General features: G+C 48.8%; 1 protein-coding gene across 2 annotated transcripts in view; it reads left to right on the top strand.

The window, feature by feature from the left end:
• UBE4B (ubiquitination factor E4B) overlaps positions 1-10,642 on the top strand; it is a 98,477-nt gene extending 87,835 nt beyond the window's left edge. For both annotated transcript variants that reach the window (XM_053919946.2, XM_024554209.4), the window contains 4 exons: positions 2,123-2,314; positions 7,866-8,040; positions 8,850-8,996; positions 9,296-10,642. In XM_053919946.2, the coding sequence (XP_053775921.1) occupies positions 2,123-2,314; positions 7,866-8,040; positions 8,850-8,996; positions 9,296-9,357 (576 nt within the window). In that variant the 3' untranslated portion in view covers positions 9,358-10,642. The remainder of the gene's footprint in view (positions 1-2,122; positions 2,315-7,865; positions 8,041-8,849; positions 8,997-9,295) is intronic.
• Positions 10,643-19,355: the final 8,713 nt, after the last annotated feature.

The raw sequence follows: 19,355 nt of genomic DNA on the forward strand, positions 1-19,355 counted from the left end.
CTGATTTTGCTTCCAGTTAGGCTCACGGCTACTGCACTGGACAGGCTGAAATCTGCAAGTGGTCGCTTCCAAGTTAGCTTAATTCACTCTCTGCTTAGACAGCACTCTGGATGTTAATGTTGAAGCCATGACATATTTTTATCATTATTGATTCCTGCATTTTATTTATAGGAAGAGTAAGGTAACATCAATTGGAAAATATAGAACATTAAGCAGAAATAATTGATGGTATATATGATCTTTGTTTCTCTTAGATGTAGCTTTGTTACACTCATCAAGCCAAAGGTTAACGAGAGCCATAATTAGGGTTTATGATAGATCAAAGGTTGTCAGAAAGTTTGGCCTTGACGTGATTCATAAAACCTGGGTCCCGTTTCTGAAATTGAAGCTGAGTGATAGAACTGAGGATCTCTGCTGTGCTGCAGCTGAGCCCTGCCTGCCCCTCCCCACACACAGTGTAGAAGCTTTAGGGCATGGCCAGGATGAAGGCAGTGGGGAAAGCGAGGAAAGGGACTGAGATTTGGTCATTAATTGCCTGAGCGGAGACAAGTTTACAATGGAGTGTAATTGCACCCTATGCATGTTCCCTCCAGTTTCCGTATTCACTCTCTCCTGCTGTATTACCGCCACACCCTGGCCTGTGTGCCACTGGAGAGAGGAGGCTCCTCCTCTCTCCTCTCTCCCCCTTCCACTGCGCGTCTCTTCATAAATTCATTCCGTGCAAGCGAGAGCCTCTGGACCCTGCAGCTATTTGAATGTGAGAGTCCAAACACTCGCCTCCCTCAGAGGGCTGCACATCGACGTTCTTTAAACTCTGCCTGTAAAGGCCAGGCAGTAACCAGGTCAGCTTGTGGGCCACACGGTGTTCTCGCCTCGGAGACCTTGCCGTGCCCAAGCAGGCGCAGACAGCACTCACGCAGTGCACGTGGCTGCACTTCATAGGAACAGGCATCGGGCCGGCTCAGGCCTGCTGCGAGGCGTTTGCCGGTCGCTGCTCTGACCACTTGAGAGTTCCCGTTCCAGACCCCGAGGGCAGCGCCGTCTGATTGTCAGAAGGTAGGAAATGTAAAAACTATTTTAAGACTAATTATGAAGCCCATATGCAGCTCTGAACTCTTCATTGTTTAAGGGAAATTATTGAAAGCTAAGTCTAATCTTTCCATGTTGATGGAAAGTAATTTTTTTCCAAGGCCTGTGCATAGAGGGAGTGGACTACATGCCAGGGCCGTTGTCTCCCGCCCCAGCCTTTGCCGTGCCGGCCTTGCCATGTTCTTTTCCTTCGCTCCACCAAACTCTCCCGCTTCAAAAGGAAAACAGATTACCAGCTCGGCCCTCTTCTCACCACTCCTTTATGCCACGAATTCCTAATTAAACACAGGAGTGCTTTGTGCAAAAGTAGGTTCCTGAAAAGCTGAGTGGAGGTTGACTTTTGTATAAACCCAGTACTTAAGTTTAATGAAAACCCTGTAACGAAAGGGAAGCCTTCCCAGCTGCTTTCCATGGCCAGTGCTTCCTCCGATGCTCTCCGAGGCAGGTCTTCCCTTCTCAGGTTTGCTTAGAGCCTGCCGTCTGTGGGGCTCTCACACTGCCGTCGCTTCCTAGCTGCTTCGTTTAGGTTTGCTTTGTCTCACTGGCCAGATTTAAAATCATTCAGACCTAAATTGTATGGTACACTGTCTGAACTGGCAGGGACTTTTGAGATTTATACAAAAGTAATGCATACAGTGATGGCTGCAAGGGCGTACTCAAAAACTTTTGTGACTTGTGTTATGGAATTTATGAATAATTTTCCCTTTTACCTGTTTCTTTCAAGTTTAGAGTGATCCTTGTTTTTATAATTAAAAGCGTGACTTTATAGAAAAGGTTGCCTTTTCTTGGTACTAATAAATATTCCATCAATCTGCAGCATTCTATTAAGTATTAGAATTATTGGATTAGAAATGGGGAGTAAAGGAATTTTGGAATGTAACGTTTTTCTTCAGCTTATGGTACACACGGCACGTACAAAAAACCCTTTGAAGATTTACCCCGCAGACTCCTTTTCCTCCACTGTAATGGGAGTTTGGGTCCTTGTCACTTGTCTCAACAGCATGAATTGTCCTATTATCCTGTGATTTCCTAGGAACTTGGACCCCGATTGGCTGCAATGCTGAACTTTAATCTTCAGCAACTCTGTGGTCCCAAGTGCCGTGACCTGAAAGTTGAAAACCCGGAGAAATACGGCTTTGAACCAAAGAAGCTGTTGGACCAACTGACAGATATTTACCTGCAGCTGGACTGTGCGCGGTTTGCTAAAGCCATTGCTGACGACCAGGTCAGTGCCGAGGGAGCCACGTTTCGGAGGGAGTCGGGGTTCGGGCTGCCGCCCTGGGCGACCAGAGCTGGCTGCTCTGGTTTCCTGGGCAGGACTGTGCAATCGTGTAGCCATCTGTTCCTGAGTTTTTCTCACTTGAAATCAAGGGCACTTTTCAAAATATAGTTGGGGAATTTTAGTACCGTAAATGGAAATCTTGACCACAGTGGCCAGGGGAACTTGTCTGCTTAAATGGAGATGAAACGCTGTTTTCCTTTGGGCGTGACGACAAGATTCGGCTCCGGGGTCCAGCTCCAGTTGAGTTCGCAGCTCAGGATCTTGCTGAGAGCCCCGCTTGCTCAGGGAACCCACGTCTTCTTCCCAAGTCCCTGGCTTTAGATCTGCCATTGTTTTTGTGGTCTTCCTGGTCTCAGACCTCAGACGACTGTCTCGCCATTCTCCCCTCCCCTTCCCCCTGTGTCCCCGCGGTCATGGCCATTTGTGTGCTCGTTGTCACAGCCACCAGTTCAGCCCAGGCCGTCCATCCAGTCTCACTTGCGGACGTGTGGTGATCTCCTCGATTCCCCTCCCTTTGTGTTCTTCTGTCGGGCGGGACTTGAACATGAAGTAGCTGCTGTTTGTTAACTGAACACCAAGTTTTGACCACTTTTCACGTCTTCACTCATTTAATCCTCACAGAGTCCCGAGATACAGGTTCAGTTAGAGTCCTCGTTTTAAATGGGGCACAGAGAGATTAAATAGCTTGTGTGAAGTTAGGGTGGGATAGAGGCAGGTTCGTGTCTGGCGCCTGGCCCTGAGCCGCCCCCCCCCAGCCTGACCTCACTCCACGTAAAGTGCCCCACAGTTCTGCGCTGGCTTCTGTTTCTCCCTCTTTGTCCACACTTTTGTCCAGGTATTACATCTCAGGTTGACCGTCGGTAGATGTTCTAGAAGGTTCTTCACCCATACTTCATCCAAAGGTTCCAATAGGGGGAATGTGGGAACTTTTGATCATAAGCAACAGATGTGACCTTGACAAAGTGCCTGCAGTAAAAAAACACACGTCTGAGGCAGTTTTTCCATCGGAAGTCGTGGTGAAGGCCAGGGTTAGGGTTCGCAGTTATTTGTGGGGGGTGCTGAAGGGTTTGTCCAGCCCACACTGTGTAAGACTGCACCTATGTAGCTGGAAGAGAAGTGGTAGCCTGTGGTGAGGGGCAGGAGAAGGAAACGCTCCCTGGTCAAGGCAGGGTCGTCTTTCGGGCAGCAGGCAGCTGGACCTGGGCTCTAGCCAGAGGTGGGGCTGTGCAGAGTCCCCAGGGACTCTCCTGGTTTTGTTGTGAGAGCCTTGGAAATTGCTTAGCGCGCCCCCGCTTCTCCTGGTCTGTCTCCCTTCACAAGTCGTTAATGTAACACAGTCTGCAGTGTGAGCGAACACAGCACCCCCTATGTGAGATGGTGACAACCAAGCGGGTGACAAAGGAGCACTGCCAGCTGCCTTTCCTCAGTGACCAACCAGACGTCCACACAGCCTGGTGCCCCCTGCAGATGGCGCACCGGGCTTGCGTCAGAGACGGCGGTTTCTGCTGTGACCCCAGTCTTCACAGGCATCTGCGGAGCCTGCTCTTCCGCACCCATGAAGCAGACACACGCGGTGCCAGCGACTCTGGGGAGGAGGGAGCAGCAGGTGGAGCCTGCCCCTGTGACAGTGCGCTGTTTGTCCTGCCGAGGCTGTAGGCTGTAAGCTGATCAGGCCAGGATGACGTGATTGTTTTGGAAGAGGACTTTAGGAGTGGAAAGAGAAGGATGGAAGGCTAGAAAGCTCCAGAAAACAGAGAGTAGAAGCTCATTTTCTCCTTTGGGGGCACTGGTCTTGTTTGCTTTGGCTTGGTCTGGTGTGTCTTGTTTTCCTGGGAAGACAAAGGACAAAAATGGCAGCTGTTCAAGGAAGAAGCCGAGAGACTTCTCCCCCTGCTCCCCAGAGAGGCTGAAAGCAAGTGTCCCGAAGAGGGGACAGAAGGTGCCAGCCCAGAGAGCCATGGAGCTTTCCACTCCTGAACCTGAGGAGAGAGCCCAGGGTAGGGAGGTCTCAGGGTGACTCGGCCAGCCACGTCGGGGACCACGCGGGGCTGTGCCTTTACAGGCAGACCCCATTCCACGAATGGGCTGTGCTCCGAGGTTCCTGGAGCCGCTAACATCACGTGCTCTTTCAAACTAAACAGGAAAGAGCCCTTCCGAATCCACATAACATAAAGTTAACCATTTTAAAGTGTACAGTTGGCCCTGGCTGCTGTGGCTCAGAGGATTGAGTGCCGGCCTGCAAACCAAAGAGTCGCCAGTTCAATTCCCAGTCAGGGCACATGCCTGGGTTGCGGGCCAGGTCCCCAGAAGGGGCCACATGAGAGGCAACCACACATTGATGTTTCTCTCCCTCTCTTTCTCTCTCCCTTCCCCTCTCTCTAAAAATAAATAAATAAAACGTTTTTTTTTTTAAGTCTACGGTTTGGTGGCATTTGGTATGTTCACAACCATCACTCTTGTCTAGTTCCACACTTTTTATCACCAACAAGAGGAAATGCTACAGCCGCTGAGCAGTCACTGTCCGTTCCGCCTTCACCCGGCCCCAGTCTTTCTGTCTTTATTTCACCTATTTTTGGATGTACCTGCTCACCTGTTCTGGATATTTCATATAAACGGAATCACAAGTTATGTTGCCTTTTGTGTCCGATTTTTTTCACTTCGCATAACGTTTCTGAGGTTCGTCCACATGGTCGCGTGTGTTTCAGCATGTCCTTCCCTTCTGTGTCTGAGTCGCATTCATTGCCGGGGTGGAAATTGCTTGTTTATCCATGCACCGTGGATGGACGTTTGGCTTGTTTCCATCCTTCGGCCATTGCAAATGGGGCTCCTGTGAACGCTCGTGAAGAGTACGTATGTGAACACCCATTTTCGGTTCTGCTGTACCCTGGGTGTGCACTGGGGAGGAGAACCGCTGAGTCACGTGGTGGTTCTGTGTTAACCTTGTGAGGAGCTGCAAACTGTGCTCCACAGTGGCCGCACCACTTCACAGTCCCACTGGTAACGTGTAAGGCAGGAATGCCCAACCCCCACACCACGAAGTGGACCTGTATCCGTCCGTGGCCTGTTTGGAACTGGGCCTTACAGCAGGAGGTGAGCAGTGGGCGGGGATCCAGGGAAACTTCATCTGTATTTACTGCCGCTTCCCATCACTGCCTGAGCTCTGCCTCCTGTCCGCCGGCAGATCAGCAGGGCGTTCGAGTCTGTAGGAGCGCAAACCCTACTGTGAACTGCGCATGTGAGGGACCTAGGTTGCGCACTCCTAAGAGAACCTGATGCCTGAGGGTCTGAGGTGGAGCTGAGGCAGCGATGCTAGCGCTGGGGAGGGCTGCAAATACAGATGATCATTTGCAGAGAGGTTTCACTGCACAGAGACCATAATGAATCAGTTGTTTGCAAACTCATCGAAACCCTACCAGTGAGTGGCAGGTGACAGTTAAGCTGCTTCTGGTGGCAGGCTTTAAGTCAGAGTCCGACACCTATTTTAGTCCACGCACGGCCCGCCCATTATTTCATTTACCACTTCCATCCCCGCCTCGTTCCCACACTGTACCTGTCTCAGTCACAGTTTTTGTAAGCCCACATGCTAACCCTAGCATGTGGTGAGTTGTATGATTATTTCACTATACGTTATAATGTAATAATAATAGAAATAAAGTGCGCAATAAATGTGATGCGCTTGAATCATCCTGAAACCATCTCCCCCCACCCCATACACTACCCCCGGGTCCTTGGAAAAATTGTCTTCCACAAAACCAACCCCTGTCGCCAAAAAGATCGGGGACCGCTGGTATAAGGGTTCCAAATTCCATTTCTCCGCGTTCCCAGCAGTGCTTGCTATTTTGTTTCGTTTTTAAATAGGCACTCTAGTGGGAGCGAGGTGGTATTTCACTGTGGTTTTCATTTGCATTTCCCTAAAGGCAAGTACTGTTGGAACCTTTTCATCTGTGTGTCGGCCATTTGTATACCTTCTTTGGGGAAGTGTCTGTTCAGGTCCTTCACCAGTTTTTCAAATTGGATTGTTTGTGCTTTCTTTTCCCCTCCCTGTCCCGCTGGCAGGGAGGGAAGAGAACGTGCCTGTGGGTGACGGAAGACGCTGGCTGGGCCGGCAGTGAAGCCCGGAGTAGAAACCAGGCTGGTCCAAGGGGGCCTGCAGGCTGTAAAATGCAGTTTGACCAGAGTGCCGTTTCTTCTTGTACAAGTTATTTTAATTATTGGAGCGCACAGAAGTTCAAGGTGAAGTGGCCTCAGCAGAGTCTACAGCAGCACCCATGCTGCAGTCATTCCCTGTATGAAATGTTTTGGATTTGCCCTTTCAGATCCTCATATAATCCCTGGGCCAAAGGGGTGGGACTGTGGCTCATTGAAGTAGGCGCCAGATAAAATGTTGGGTGAATTACGTGGTAATGTAGTTCCAGGAAACTACCATAGCGGCTCTCCGAACTTCCCCAGGTAGTAGAAGGTGGCTTGTAGGGTTGGCGCCGGGCCAGCCCTTTGCCCTTCCCTCCCTTCCCCCCTCAGTTGCAGGGACTTAATAAGGGGTGTGGCCGTGTGCACCTCTTCAGAGACTGGTGTTAAAGAGAGACTGAGGACTTTGAGTGCAGGTCTCAGAGAATGAAGTGCCGAGGTGAAGTTACATCCTCTCATACCCTTGCGTATAGGTGTCGGTGCGAATTCTGAGGTAGAAGTGACTGGTCACGGGTTAGGGGCTCACATGTCATCTTTCTCTTCCTCTGTTTGCATCATTGTCACTACACTGACAAGTGGCCAGTGTTTTTGCAGTGCAAGTTGGGGTACATTTTGGCAATTTGCAGTGGCAGTGATTGCTATGAAGTAGGCGCCTTTTACACCGAGGAAACTGGGCTTGGCAGACTGAGGGGTTTGCCTAAGACCGCCCAGCAGGCAGTTGGTAGAGCCGGGATTCGAGTCCAGGTTTGTCGGGGTCTGTGGTGGGCTCGTGTCCCCTGGACCATGCCCTGAGCCCTCAGAGGTGTAATCGTGTCTGCTCCTGTCAACAGAGCGCCTGGCCATTAGTGTTCACCGAGAGAGCTGGAGGGTTTGGGAGCGTTTGATCATGAACTCCAGGGGGGGTTCTCATGTTTCCTTTGGGGAAAGAGCCAAAACTTCCACCTCCTCTCATGCTGCTGGAGCACAGTGCCTTGCAAGGGCTGAAATAGGCTAGATTTCCTTCTTGTTGATATTTAAGTTTTAAAAGAAATACATATTTGCTGTAAAAATAATTCAAACATTTTTAAATTTCATTCATTTGCCTCAGTCCTGACGCCCTCCCCAGAGGTTATGACCGTGTACAGTTTATTGTGTATTGTCCCAGGCTTTGTGTGTGTTTATATATACACACTTATACACACACACATACATTGGAATTTTAGGACTTTTAGAAAAAACATGAATAGATCACACTTTTGGTATTTTCTGCAGCTTGCTTTTTTCCGCTTAAACTATATTTACATCTCACATTGTCTTTTCTCACCCACAGAGATCCTACAGCAAAGAGTTGTTCGAAGAAGTCATTTCGAAGCTGCGGAAGGCAGGCATCAAATCCACCATAGCGATAGAGAAGTTTAAACTCCTCGCCGAGAAAGTGGAGGAGATAGTGGCCAAGAACGCGCGCGCCGAGATCGACTACAGCGACGCCCCGGACGAGTTCCGAGGCAAGTGCCTCTTTTCTCAGTCTGAATCCTTTGACGGGTGTTAACTGGAAACAGGTAACATTAAAAGAGGACGTTATGCCCTGACCGGTGTGACTTGGTTGGGCGTCCTTCCAAAAAGCAAAGGATCACCAGTTGATCCCTGGTCAGGGCACCTGCCTCCATTCAGTCCCCAGTTGGGGCGTCTACAAGAGGCGACTGGTCGATGTTTCTCTCTCACATCAATATTTCTCTCACCCTCTTTCCCCCTCCCTTACCCTCTCTCTAAAATTAAATAAATAAAATCTTTTAAAAAGAAGAGAGGGAACATTCTGTGCTTTCAGCTTTTTAATGGTGTGCTTTGGTTGCTTTTTGAGACTCTGTCTGAAATTACATTTGGCTACTTGTAGTTCATGTTGTACATTAAGAGGGGGAAAAAGTCCTTGGCCTGATTTCAAACGAGGTAACAACTGAGAAGATTCTAAGGTCAGCCTGGCCTTTGCAAGTGGGGGTTGGCGTTCTCCAAGAACGCTGAGAAGTCCAGATGAGGGGTTCCAGCCCGCCACCCTCGCTGCCACCGTGCCAGATCCACCCTTTCTTCTCCAGTCTCCCCTCCCAGCAGTGGCCGAGGAAGGCCACCTTCCCCCGCACCCAAGGCGGCACGTGCGCTCGCATGCTGATTGCCCTCGGAACTTGGGGTCCCGCCGGGCCATGTGATTGCCATTCCTGTGGATGTGTGTTTTATTTTTCACTGACAGGAGGGGCTTGGGCTTGTGCATTTCAGTTGTAGGTCCTATTACTGGGTGAGCGTGAGCTTTGCCTTGTCTCTGCAGACCCTCTGATGGACACCCTGATGACCGACCCGGTGCGGCTGCCCTCCGGCACCATCATGGACCGCTCCATCATCCTGCGGCACTTGCTGAACTCCCCCACCGACCCCTTCAACCGGCAGACGCTGACCGAGGCCATGCTGGAACCAGGTATGGGGCCGGCTGGCGGGGGGTGCCTCCGTTGGCACCAGTATCGATAATGATTCAAAGGGGACACTTATCAAATCCAGAAACTCCATAGTTTATGACACTTAATGGAAAAAACACGAAACATTCTTTGCTCTTTTTCTAGAAGTCTAGTCCTTCTCACATCCAGTTTCTTTCTTCTTCAGTCTTCATTCCACTTAGCGAATGAATGGCCTTTTCTTTCCGTTTATGCAGACGACAGGCGTCATCTCTGGGGAAGAGCCCCCGTCCCAGGCTTTAATCCTTCCCTTTTCTTTCCTCAGTGCCAGAGCTGAAAGAACAGATTCACGCCTGGATGAGAGAGAAACAGAACAGTGATCATTAAACCGCCCCCTTGCCGCCCTCTGCCGGAAGCAGCCAAGGCCAGCGAGGGGAGCAGAAGCCGCCTCGGTGGTGCGGAGGCCCTTCGCACGTGGAGGCCAGACGTGGCGAATACACCAAGAGCCCCCCAAAGCGACCACACGGTGGCCACCTGGACAGACATGAATGAGAAGAGGAGCCCCATTCCTGTACATATATTTAAGTGACAGACGCGGTCAAAAGCTTGAGGGACACACTTTATGATTGATTGTATAATGAAACACGCCCTTCGTATGTCACAACTGGGGGCTTTTGCAACGGGGTGTTTTAGTGATCGCTAATGAATGGGTCTGGGCCGCATCCCCTCCATTTTTTTCTTCCTAAATCCAATATCCATTGATTTGATTGTGATTAGAGAACCTTGGACATTTTGCTGCTAAAGAATCATCCCCCCACCCCCTTCCTGACCCTACTTGCACTGCTGTGGATTTTTTTATGAGAAGCAAAAACAAAAGTAAACCCCTTTCCCTGGCCCTCCAAACATATATTCTGTGAGATAACTGTGCCTGCAACAAAGTGTTAATCCTGGGGTCGTATTTTTATATCATATTCACATATTTGTTTTTTTAATTGGTGTTAGATGACATGATTAATAAAAAAGGCAAGATATTTTCAGAATTTGAATTTCAGTTATTTTTTTTCTTTTGAAATGTCCCTTTAAGATTTTTTTTTTACTCTAAGCAAAATGAAGGGAGTCCTGTTGCTCTGGTCCTTATCATGAGCCTTCTCTTAGGAACCGAAGGCCCAGCTGCAGCCTAGGGAGCGTTTCCGCCTGTGGGATGCTCGTGACCGGGTCCGGCGGGGGAGGGAGGGTGGTGGTCTTAAGGTTCGGTGGCGGTTCCAAACCTTTGCAGTTATCCTCTGAGGGTACATGAATTCCTCAACTCTTGAGTCTGTGAGTTCAAGGCAGGGGTCCTGTGTATGATGTGTCCTTTGGGGCTTGGCCTTACCAAAGCAAAAAAGGGGTGCAAGAAATGTGAGGTACGTCTGCTTGTAAAAACACACAGGCAAACACACCCACACACGCGCAGAAACGTAAGACTTTTTGTATTTCCGCTCCCTACTTGACATACTTGAATTCTTGAATTTCCTTTGGGGTAAAAAAGGATTTGAAACCATAAAGTGTTTTGAAGAAATTAAGTCTACAAAAACATACTTTTTTCTTTTCCTTTTTTCCCCCCTCCACAGACAATGTCCTCTGTTCAATTCCTAATGCAAACTACAATAAATGGTGATACACATTCAGAAGACATCTTCTTTGCGTCTCTTGTTTTTGTGGAAAACAGGGGCGGGTGAGCAGCAAGAGCCAGAGGGGTTTGCCCGTGGCGAATTATCTTTCCTGCAGCCGGTTAGCAGTTTCCGTTTTCAAAAGAAAACTTCCAGATTTGTGTCCATCTCGATGCTCCATTTGGTTCTCTTGCCACCGTTGGCTCGTCTGAGGGGGTTGAGCTTTGTCACCTTCCATCTCTGTCCTTCTCCAGTTGCCCCCTTATCTAAAATCTCTTTCCCTTGACCTTTAGAGTTCTCATGGAAGTACAAGCCATTTCGTAAGCATTTTCTCAGGCACTGCAATTTATAGAACCGTGTCTGCCAGCTCCTGGGATAATACTGGTGAGCACTTCCATGGCATTTACCGGGCACCGGGCACTGTGCAACGGCCTTTTATGCCGATGGTTTCGCCCCCAAGAAGACAGTACTGTTAGGTTTGTATGTTCAGTGGCCAAGGTGTGGAGCATGGAGAAGTTAGGTGGCTTACTCAAGGTCGCCTGGCCCGTTTGTGGAAGAGCAGATGTCCAGGCCCCCAGCCCACGCCCTTAGCCGCCCTGTCTCCTTCTCTTCAGCGTGTTTGGACTAAATCACTTTTTCTCCTTCAAAAAAATAGTGTACTCCTTGTAGCAGAAGTGTTAGAGAATGTCAAAGAAAATGAAACCCACCCATGATTCCCCATGCAGATAACTCTGTTAGTTTACTTTTTAATATTTTATGCCTACCAGCTGGCTTCAGTGCCTGATTATGTTTCTGTAACCCATCTCGTGACTGTGTGGTGTTTGTCTTCTCTCCGACCAGATTTTAAATCTTCACAGGCACAGACCATGTAACATTCACCTGCTCCACTCATCCCCCGGGAGTGTACCGGATGCTTTATTCCCCGTGTGCACACATCATTTCGAATATTCAGAATTCACAGGCTTCACAGACCTTCTGCCCAGTACACTCTAGGGCAGGGGTGTCAAACTCAGCTTCACCGGGGGCCACATCAGCCTCGTGGTTGCCTTCAAGGGGCTGAAAGGCATTTTCGGTCCGTATAAATGTGACTACTCTGTAACAGTTAAGTGAGGGCTCAGCGCTGCCGCCAGGTAGAAATGAGGTGCCAGGCCTGATACAACAAAGTAGAGGGGCCTTGTGTTTGCCACCTGCGCTTTAGGGGGAGGGTGTTTAGGAGTTTCATTTTTAGAGTCTCAGGGCTGCTGTTTTATAGCAACTTGCAGTTGCCCTCCATCTATTAATTAGGGACATTAAAATAAATTCCAAATACTTTTAAAGTAGAGCTTGGTGCCCTGGCCGGGTGGCTCCGTTGGCTGAAGCGTCGTCATCCTGTACACCACAAAGTTGTGGGTTCAATCCCCAGCTGGGGTGTGTATGGGAGGCAACAGGTCGATGTTTCTTTCTCGCTTCCTCTGTCTTTGGGGTTAGCGAACATGTCCTCAGGTGAGGATTTTTTTAAAAATCTAAGTGGATCTTGGCTACAAGGAAGATGGTCACGTTAGGAGGAGGAGCAGAAGAGAGAGCCCTTGAGAGAAAGATGATCAAGGTAAGTTCTCACTTGTTTTCTGACTCTATTGTGTGGGTTTTAAAAAGGAGTTGATAAACTATCTTTCAAAAGGATAGCTGAGCACATTATTTTGTTCACATTTTGTAACTTAAGAGTTTGTTCATGAAATAGTGAATTTCACGGCCTTTTTGCTGGGTGCTAAGGTGACTAGGTTACAGAGTTGGAGTGAAGGGAACGTCCGCAGTGGCCCCTGAGCTTGACATTGTATCGGCTAGCATTGGGCTAAAGAAGCCCCCCGCGTTGACAGTGTGCATTTATGGAGCACAACCTACGTGTGAACCACTCTTGTGTATTAATCTGTGTAACCCTCAACAGCTGTGTGAAGGAGGTAGCGCAGTGGAACTGGCACGTGAATCCAGGCCATCTGGGCTCCGCCACTCCTGCTATACGGCAGTATTCCAGAGTGATCCAAGTTCGGAATGCCCAAGGAGATACAGAGGAGCAGCGAAGAAGGGGCTTGGACCTTGGGTCATTACCAGCCACTCATTGGTGACCCCTAAATTTATATCTCCAAGCCAGGTCTGTCTTCTGCACTGCAGACCCTGGGCGTCTCAGATGTCTAACAGGCCCTCAGAATGAGACACCCAAGCCAGTTCTGTATACTTGACCCCAGGCCTGCCCCTCTGCATCTCTCCATCACGATGAATGGCAACCCATCCTTCCACGTCACTCAGGTCTTTGGAGACTTTGGAGCCATCCTTGGCTCCTGTTGTCCTCTGATCCTGTCCAATCTGTCCACAGATTTCTCAGCTCTGCCTGCAAAATGTGCCCCCCAATTCAGCCATGTCTCGCCGGGTCCCTGGTCAGAGTCGGTGTAGGCAGTCCCCTGGGTTGCTGCAGTAGCGTCAGAGCTGAGCTCCCCGTTCCTCCCCTCAGAACCTGCGCTGGAAGGGTCTTCTTAAAACTTACCTAAGATCGTTAGGTCACTTGTGCTCAAAACCCTCCAATGGCTTCCTCATCCTCCCAGAATAAAAGGAGCCCTCGGGGTCCCCCGGAAGGCAGTATATGCCCACCTCCTCACCTCTGACCTCATAACCTACAGCTTCCCCTGGCCCCAGCCACGAAGCCACCGCCCTTCGCCAGGCTTGCTCTCCACCCCTGCTAGGGCCCTTCCACTCGCTGCTCCCTCCACAAGGAATTTTCTTCCCTCAGATACCTGCCTGGATCACTCACTCCCTTCCTTCCTTTAGGGCTTTACTCAAATATCATGTCCCCGAGTTCCTCCTTGTCCACCCTATTTAAAATTGCAGTGCATCCCCCGCCTTCGTTGTTCGTTGCTCTTCTTTTTCTTCCCTTTCTCCTTAGCGTTTATCATTATGTAACATGCTCTGTCTGCTGTTTACCTGTCTGTTCCCCCACCAGGATGTGGGTCCCACGAAGACAGGGACTTGAGTCTGTTCTGTAGCCACAGCACCTGGAAGAGCGCTGAGTGCATTCTCTCCGTGTATTCGTCATCCCAGTGGTATCAGTTATCTACGGCTGTGCAACCCAGTCACCCCGAAATTCTGTGCCTTGATACGGTAACAGTGATTGTGTCTCCCACAATTCTGGAGGTTCCGAGAGCAAGCATCTGAGAGGACCAGACAGAAGCTGTGTTGCCTTTTACAACCTAGGCTTGGAAGCCACATGGTGTCACTTCTACCTTATCACCAACCCACCGGGATTTGAGAGGAATGAATGTAGAACCCACCTCATGACGGGAAGAACGTTGGGAACACACAGTAAGAAGAGCATTTGAGATGGGAGATCGTCGTCCTGGCCACCTGGCCAAATACGGTCTGCCACACTCTTGGGCGCAGTTTACAATCTTCCCACGTGCAAAATACATCATCCCTTCCCCCAAAGACTCCCCGGTTTATGGCGCCAGCTTGAAGTCCAGCGTCTCACCTCCAAATCAGGTTTTAGGAGCAGGCGAGTTTCCTCAGATGGGACTTTGGGTCCAGTCCCTTGGGTGCTTTTCCTCTGGATCTAAAGATCCATGAACTAAAGATAGGAGTTATCTACATGCATACACTTCACAACTACAGTAAAATGGTGGGGCAGGCATAGAAAAAGCACACTGGACGCTCCTGTTCCGGAAGTTGGAAAAGGGAAAACGCAGGAGTCCCTGAACCATAGTATTTCTGAAATCCAGCCAGGCACGCATTGCCAGTTCCTTGTTCGGGGATCAATCCTATGGCCTGTGGCTTGTTCACGGAGCTCTCAGCCCCCCCTCCCCCGCCCCCAGGCTCTTGGTTTCTGCCTCCGAATCTTCCTTTTCCATAAGAAGACTGAATTGCAACTAATATTCTTCCCAGCTTGTCTCCCGCCGTTTGCACATTTTACCGCCTCTGTCCCTTTTTGTTTTAGCTGGAGGTACTGTCCTCAGAATAATTCTCTTAAAGTTTTGTGGCTTTTCTATGAATATCATGGGATTGACTGTATTAGACAAAAACTACAAACCCAAACCTCTTCAAGATAAACTCCTTTCTATTTCGGGTTTCCTCCAAAACCCTTAAATCATCCTAAGATCTTGACAAAGGGTTTTTGAAGTCATGTTCTCGGCCCAGAAGCTGTTTTTCCATAGGCAATGAGAAGCCAGGTGACATATTCATCAACCCGCCTTGACATCTCCTGACCCCCAGATCATGGAGGTCACTCGGTACGCCTCCTCTTCTCCCCGTTCCACAGACCACAGTGTTGCCCAAGTTTCCACCGCGGCCCTTTCCTGCAGCTTCCAGTAGCCCCGACTCACTTTCCCTCAGGCCTCTTGGATGTCCCTAGGCCTCACTGACAGTCTCCTCAACGCTCTTCTGCCCACCATTCATTCCCAAAGCCAGCACGTGTTTCCGGCTTGGTTACCACCGCAGCCGCTTCCAGGAACTCAATCCTGCTGCTAAAGAGCTCACCCAAATTTAATGGTGCAACACAGCAACTATTACTTTATTGTCAGCTATCACGCTTCTGGGGAGAACTGAGCTCAACCAGGCAGTTGCCACTCACGGACTGTTACGTAGTTGCAGTGATATGCTGGCTGAGGCGGGAGTCAGTTCAAAGGCTTCCTCACTTATATCTGGCTATTGGCTGGGACCTCAGTGGGGGCTCTTGGCTGGAGCACCCACACATGACCCCTCTGGGGCTTTTTGGCTTCCACTTACAGCGGGGTGACCAGGTTCTAAGAGCTAGCACCCCAAGAGGTTTGGGCAGAAGCTGGTCTTTTATGACCTAGCAGCCTCAGAAGCCATCTGGTGTCACTTCTGCTGCAGGCCCAGCCCTTCTTGGGTTCAAGGGGAGGGAACATCGACCCAACCTCTCAGTGGGAGCAACGGCAACATCACGTTTTAACACCAACACATGGATGGGAGGCCTGGTTCAGCAGCCACACAGATTCCTCCCCTCTGTAAGCTGCCGATCCATGTCTGTTTTTCTGCCCCTCTTCTTGCTGTTTTGTAGGCATTCTCTGGTATTTTCTAGAACTTAACTCCCTACTCAGTTTTAAGTGTTGGGAATATCTTCTCTCAACCTGTTATCTTTCTGAAAGCTTTGTTGTGACCTCCTTTTTTTAAAAAATAGAAATTCTGAATTCTAGTATTGTCATACCTAACTATATTTAGATTTATGGATTTTTCGAGGTAAAATTCACAGACCGTACGACCAGCCGTTTGAATGTGTGCGGTTCAGTGGCACTGAGTGGGTTCGGTGCTGTGCAGTGACCGGCTCCTCTCGTTTCAAAACTACAGGTGCAGTTTTCGAGCTTTATATATGTATTTTTTTTTCAAAGATTTTATTCATTTACTTTTAGAGAGGGGGGAAGGGAGTGAGAAAGAGACAGAGAGAAACATCCATATGTGGTTGCCTCTCGTGCGCCCCCTACTGGGCACCTGGCCTGCAACCCAGGCATGTGTCCCGACTGGGCATCGAACCGGCAACCCCTTGGTTCGCAGGCCAGCGCTCAATCCACTGAGCCACACCAGCCAGGACATATATTTTTAATGTAATCTTTTGACTAGGAAATATGTGCATATAACTCAAAGTAGAAGAAGTACCGAAGAATATTGAGCGGAAGGACTGCTTCCTGTACTCCCACCCCCTGAACCCCCCCCAACTCCGTCCTTGTTACCAGTTTCTTTTTTGACAGACAGAGCAGTTCCGACTGCTCCGCACCTCGATTTTCCCACATCAAACGCGCCCGGGAATCCGTCCTTCCAGCAGCCCTCACATTCTGTTGTTACCAGACACCTGTTGCTAGCCCTCTGGCTGACTGGGTCTGGGTCACCTCGAACAGCTGCAGAGACAACCTTGTACGCACATCATTTTGTACACGTGCAACCATGTTGTTAAGGGAAATTCCTGGCGGTGGCATGGGAGGGTCAAAGGGTGTATGAAATTTGAATGTTGCTGTGTATTACCAAGTCACCCTCCACTGCTGTTATACCATTTACTTTCTCACCAGCAATGTACGAGAAACTCTTCTGGGAGGGGGTCAGGAAGGTTTCTCTAAAGAGTAACATTTACACTTGGGGAAAGTAATGGAGGGAGGCCCACAAAGCCCCATGGGAACAGTGGCCCAGGCAGTGGGAGCAGCAAACGCAGAAGCACCGGCAGCAGCCCTACTGGTCTGTCCAAGGAGCAGCAACGAGGCCAGTGTGCCGGACTGGAGCGAGGCCGTGAACAGCAGGAGAAGGGGGCAGAGAGGCTGAGAGGTGTGGAAAGGGGCAGCTACACAGGGTGGGCGCTGTGCAGGCCACACTTTCACCTCGAGTAAGAGCCATTGCCATTGGAAGGCGTGAACAGTGACATCACCTGGCATTCATTGCGCGTTATCAGTTCTGTCGCCTCCAGAGAACAGATTGGAAGGGTGGGCCGGAGTGCAGGCACAGAGGTGAGGAGAGCAGCTGGGAGTCACTGCAGCACTGGAGCAAAGACAGAGGGAAGCTTAGGCCCGGGCAGTGCGTGGTTGCAGAGCGGGTGAAGTGTGGCGATTCTGGAAATACTGTGAAGGTAGAGTCCAAAGGACATGCCCGGTGACTAGGTGAAACAAAGGGATTCGACGGAACTCTAAAGGTTTGGGCTTGAACAGTTTGAGATGACTCCCCGTTGACTGAGTTGGGGAGACTGAAAGAAGAGTAATTTGGGGTTAGGGGGATTCAGTTGCTTCATTTGCTCGCTTCAATTTGAAGGTGATTTTAGTCATCCAACTGGTCTTCTCAAATAGTTAATTGGATATTTGAGACGGGAGTTTATGGAAGAGGTCCAGATTAGAGAAATTAATTTGAAAATCGTCCCTCTATTCACAAATGCTAAATTGTCTTAGCTATGAACATAGTCATGTTTTAAAAGATCTTATTCATTTATTTTTAGAGAGAGGGGAAGGGAGGGAGGAAGAGAGAGAGAGAAACATCAATGTGTGTTTGCCTCTCTCACATGCCCCCCAATGGGGACCTGGCCCACAACCCAGGCATGTGCCCTGACTGGGAATTGAACTGGTGACATTTCGGTTTGCAGGCTGGTGCTCAATCCACTGGGCCACACCAGCCAGAACATAAAAAGGTTTTCTAGTCATGTGACATTCGTAGGTTTCTGGGAGATAGTCTTTAACAAGTTATACAGTATTATTTTATTTTTCTTTAAATCTCTATGTTAAATTACCAAGGGCTTTTTCTTCAATTCATGTGACTTTCATCCTTAGAGTATTATTGCTGAGAATTACCCTCTTAACCTTTTAAATCTTAAGCCATTCTTGCATTCCTGCATTATTAGTTTTAGCTTGTTAATGCTTTGTCTAGGCCTTTTGCTTTCCTGAGCAAAGGTAAAATGAACCCATACTTTCTTTTTCTGCATTTCATTTTCACCCAATTTTGGAATTAAAGATTCTACTTGTTTTGTAAGATTTGTTGAGGACATTTAATTCATTGAATAGATATTCCAAAACTACTAATCAAGACCCACTATGTGCCAAACACTGTTGTTCCAGGTGATGGGTACAAAAATCCTATCGTCATGGGATCAACCTTCTAGTGCAAGGAGACAGGTATTACACAAACAGGTAAAATGATGGTGTGATGGATGGTGGTAAAGGCTACGGTGAAAAAGAAGAGAGGAGGGAGGTGAGTGGGATTCGTTTTGTTTAGGGTGGACACCGGTGGAGGAGATGGTATTTGATCTTTCCCCTTTGCCGGGAACCATTTACAGATGGTAGGAAACACGCACACTTTGACACGTTGACAGACCTCCCATAAAGCGATCTAAACCTGGGGCTCTCTACTGTGGGCTGTACTTAGGGGCAATAGAGAGCTCTGAGGAACATTTCACTTTCCTTCATGGTTCTTGTAGACAAAGAACTTGAACGTACATCCCTTTTTGTTATATTCACAGCCGTAGTTTTCTCTTTTTCAGTATGAATTGTATTTACTTACATCTTTTCTCTTTTTATTAATATTTTTCCAAAGCACCAGCTACTGTATTTCTTATTGAAGCATAATATACATTCAGCAAAGTGCACATGTCCTAAGTGTACAGCTCGACCTTTCACGGCCCTCTCAGGTAATTATCACCTGCCCGATAAATGGCGTCACAGGCCCCCAGAGTCCCCTCCTGCTCTCTGCCAGTTACCATTTCCCATTTACCATTTCATGTGTGGTTGCCTCTGGCATGTGCACCCTACTGGGGACCTGGCCCGCAACCCAGGCATGTGCCCTGACTGGGAATCAAACTGGTGACCCTTTGGTTCGCAGGCCAGCACTCAATTCACTGAGCCACACCAGCCAGGGCTTCTTACTTTTCTTTATGCTTTTTTCACTTAGCTATATGTCTCTAAACACTATAGTTTAATATTGCCTGTTTTGCAATGGTATGTTAATATATTTAAATATGGCTTTTCTTGCTATTACAGCATAAGAGTGAGTTTAGTCAATATTGCTGCATTACTTCTGATTCATTCATTTCCATTCATATATATTATATAAATATACCAAAAAATGTATTTATCCATTTTACGGTTGATGGACACTCGGGTTGTTAGCACTTTGGGACTATGATCGGTGGTGTGGCTGTGAACATTCTTAAGTATGTTTCAGGGTCCCTCTGATGTTGGATTTTGGGATTTTGTCAAATGCGCTTTTTTGCATTTAATGAGATCTTAGTACAGTTTT

The sequence above is a fragment of the Desmodus rotundus genome, chromosome 3, assembly GCF_022682495.2.
Source record: "Desmodus rotundus isolate HL8 chromosome 3, HLdesRot8A.1, whole genome shotgun sequence".
Classification (NCBI taxonomy): domain Eukaryota; kingdom Metazoa; phylum Chordata; class Mammalia; order Chiroptera; family Phyllostomidae; genus Desmodus; species Desmodus rotundus.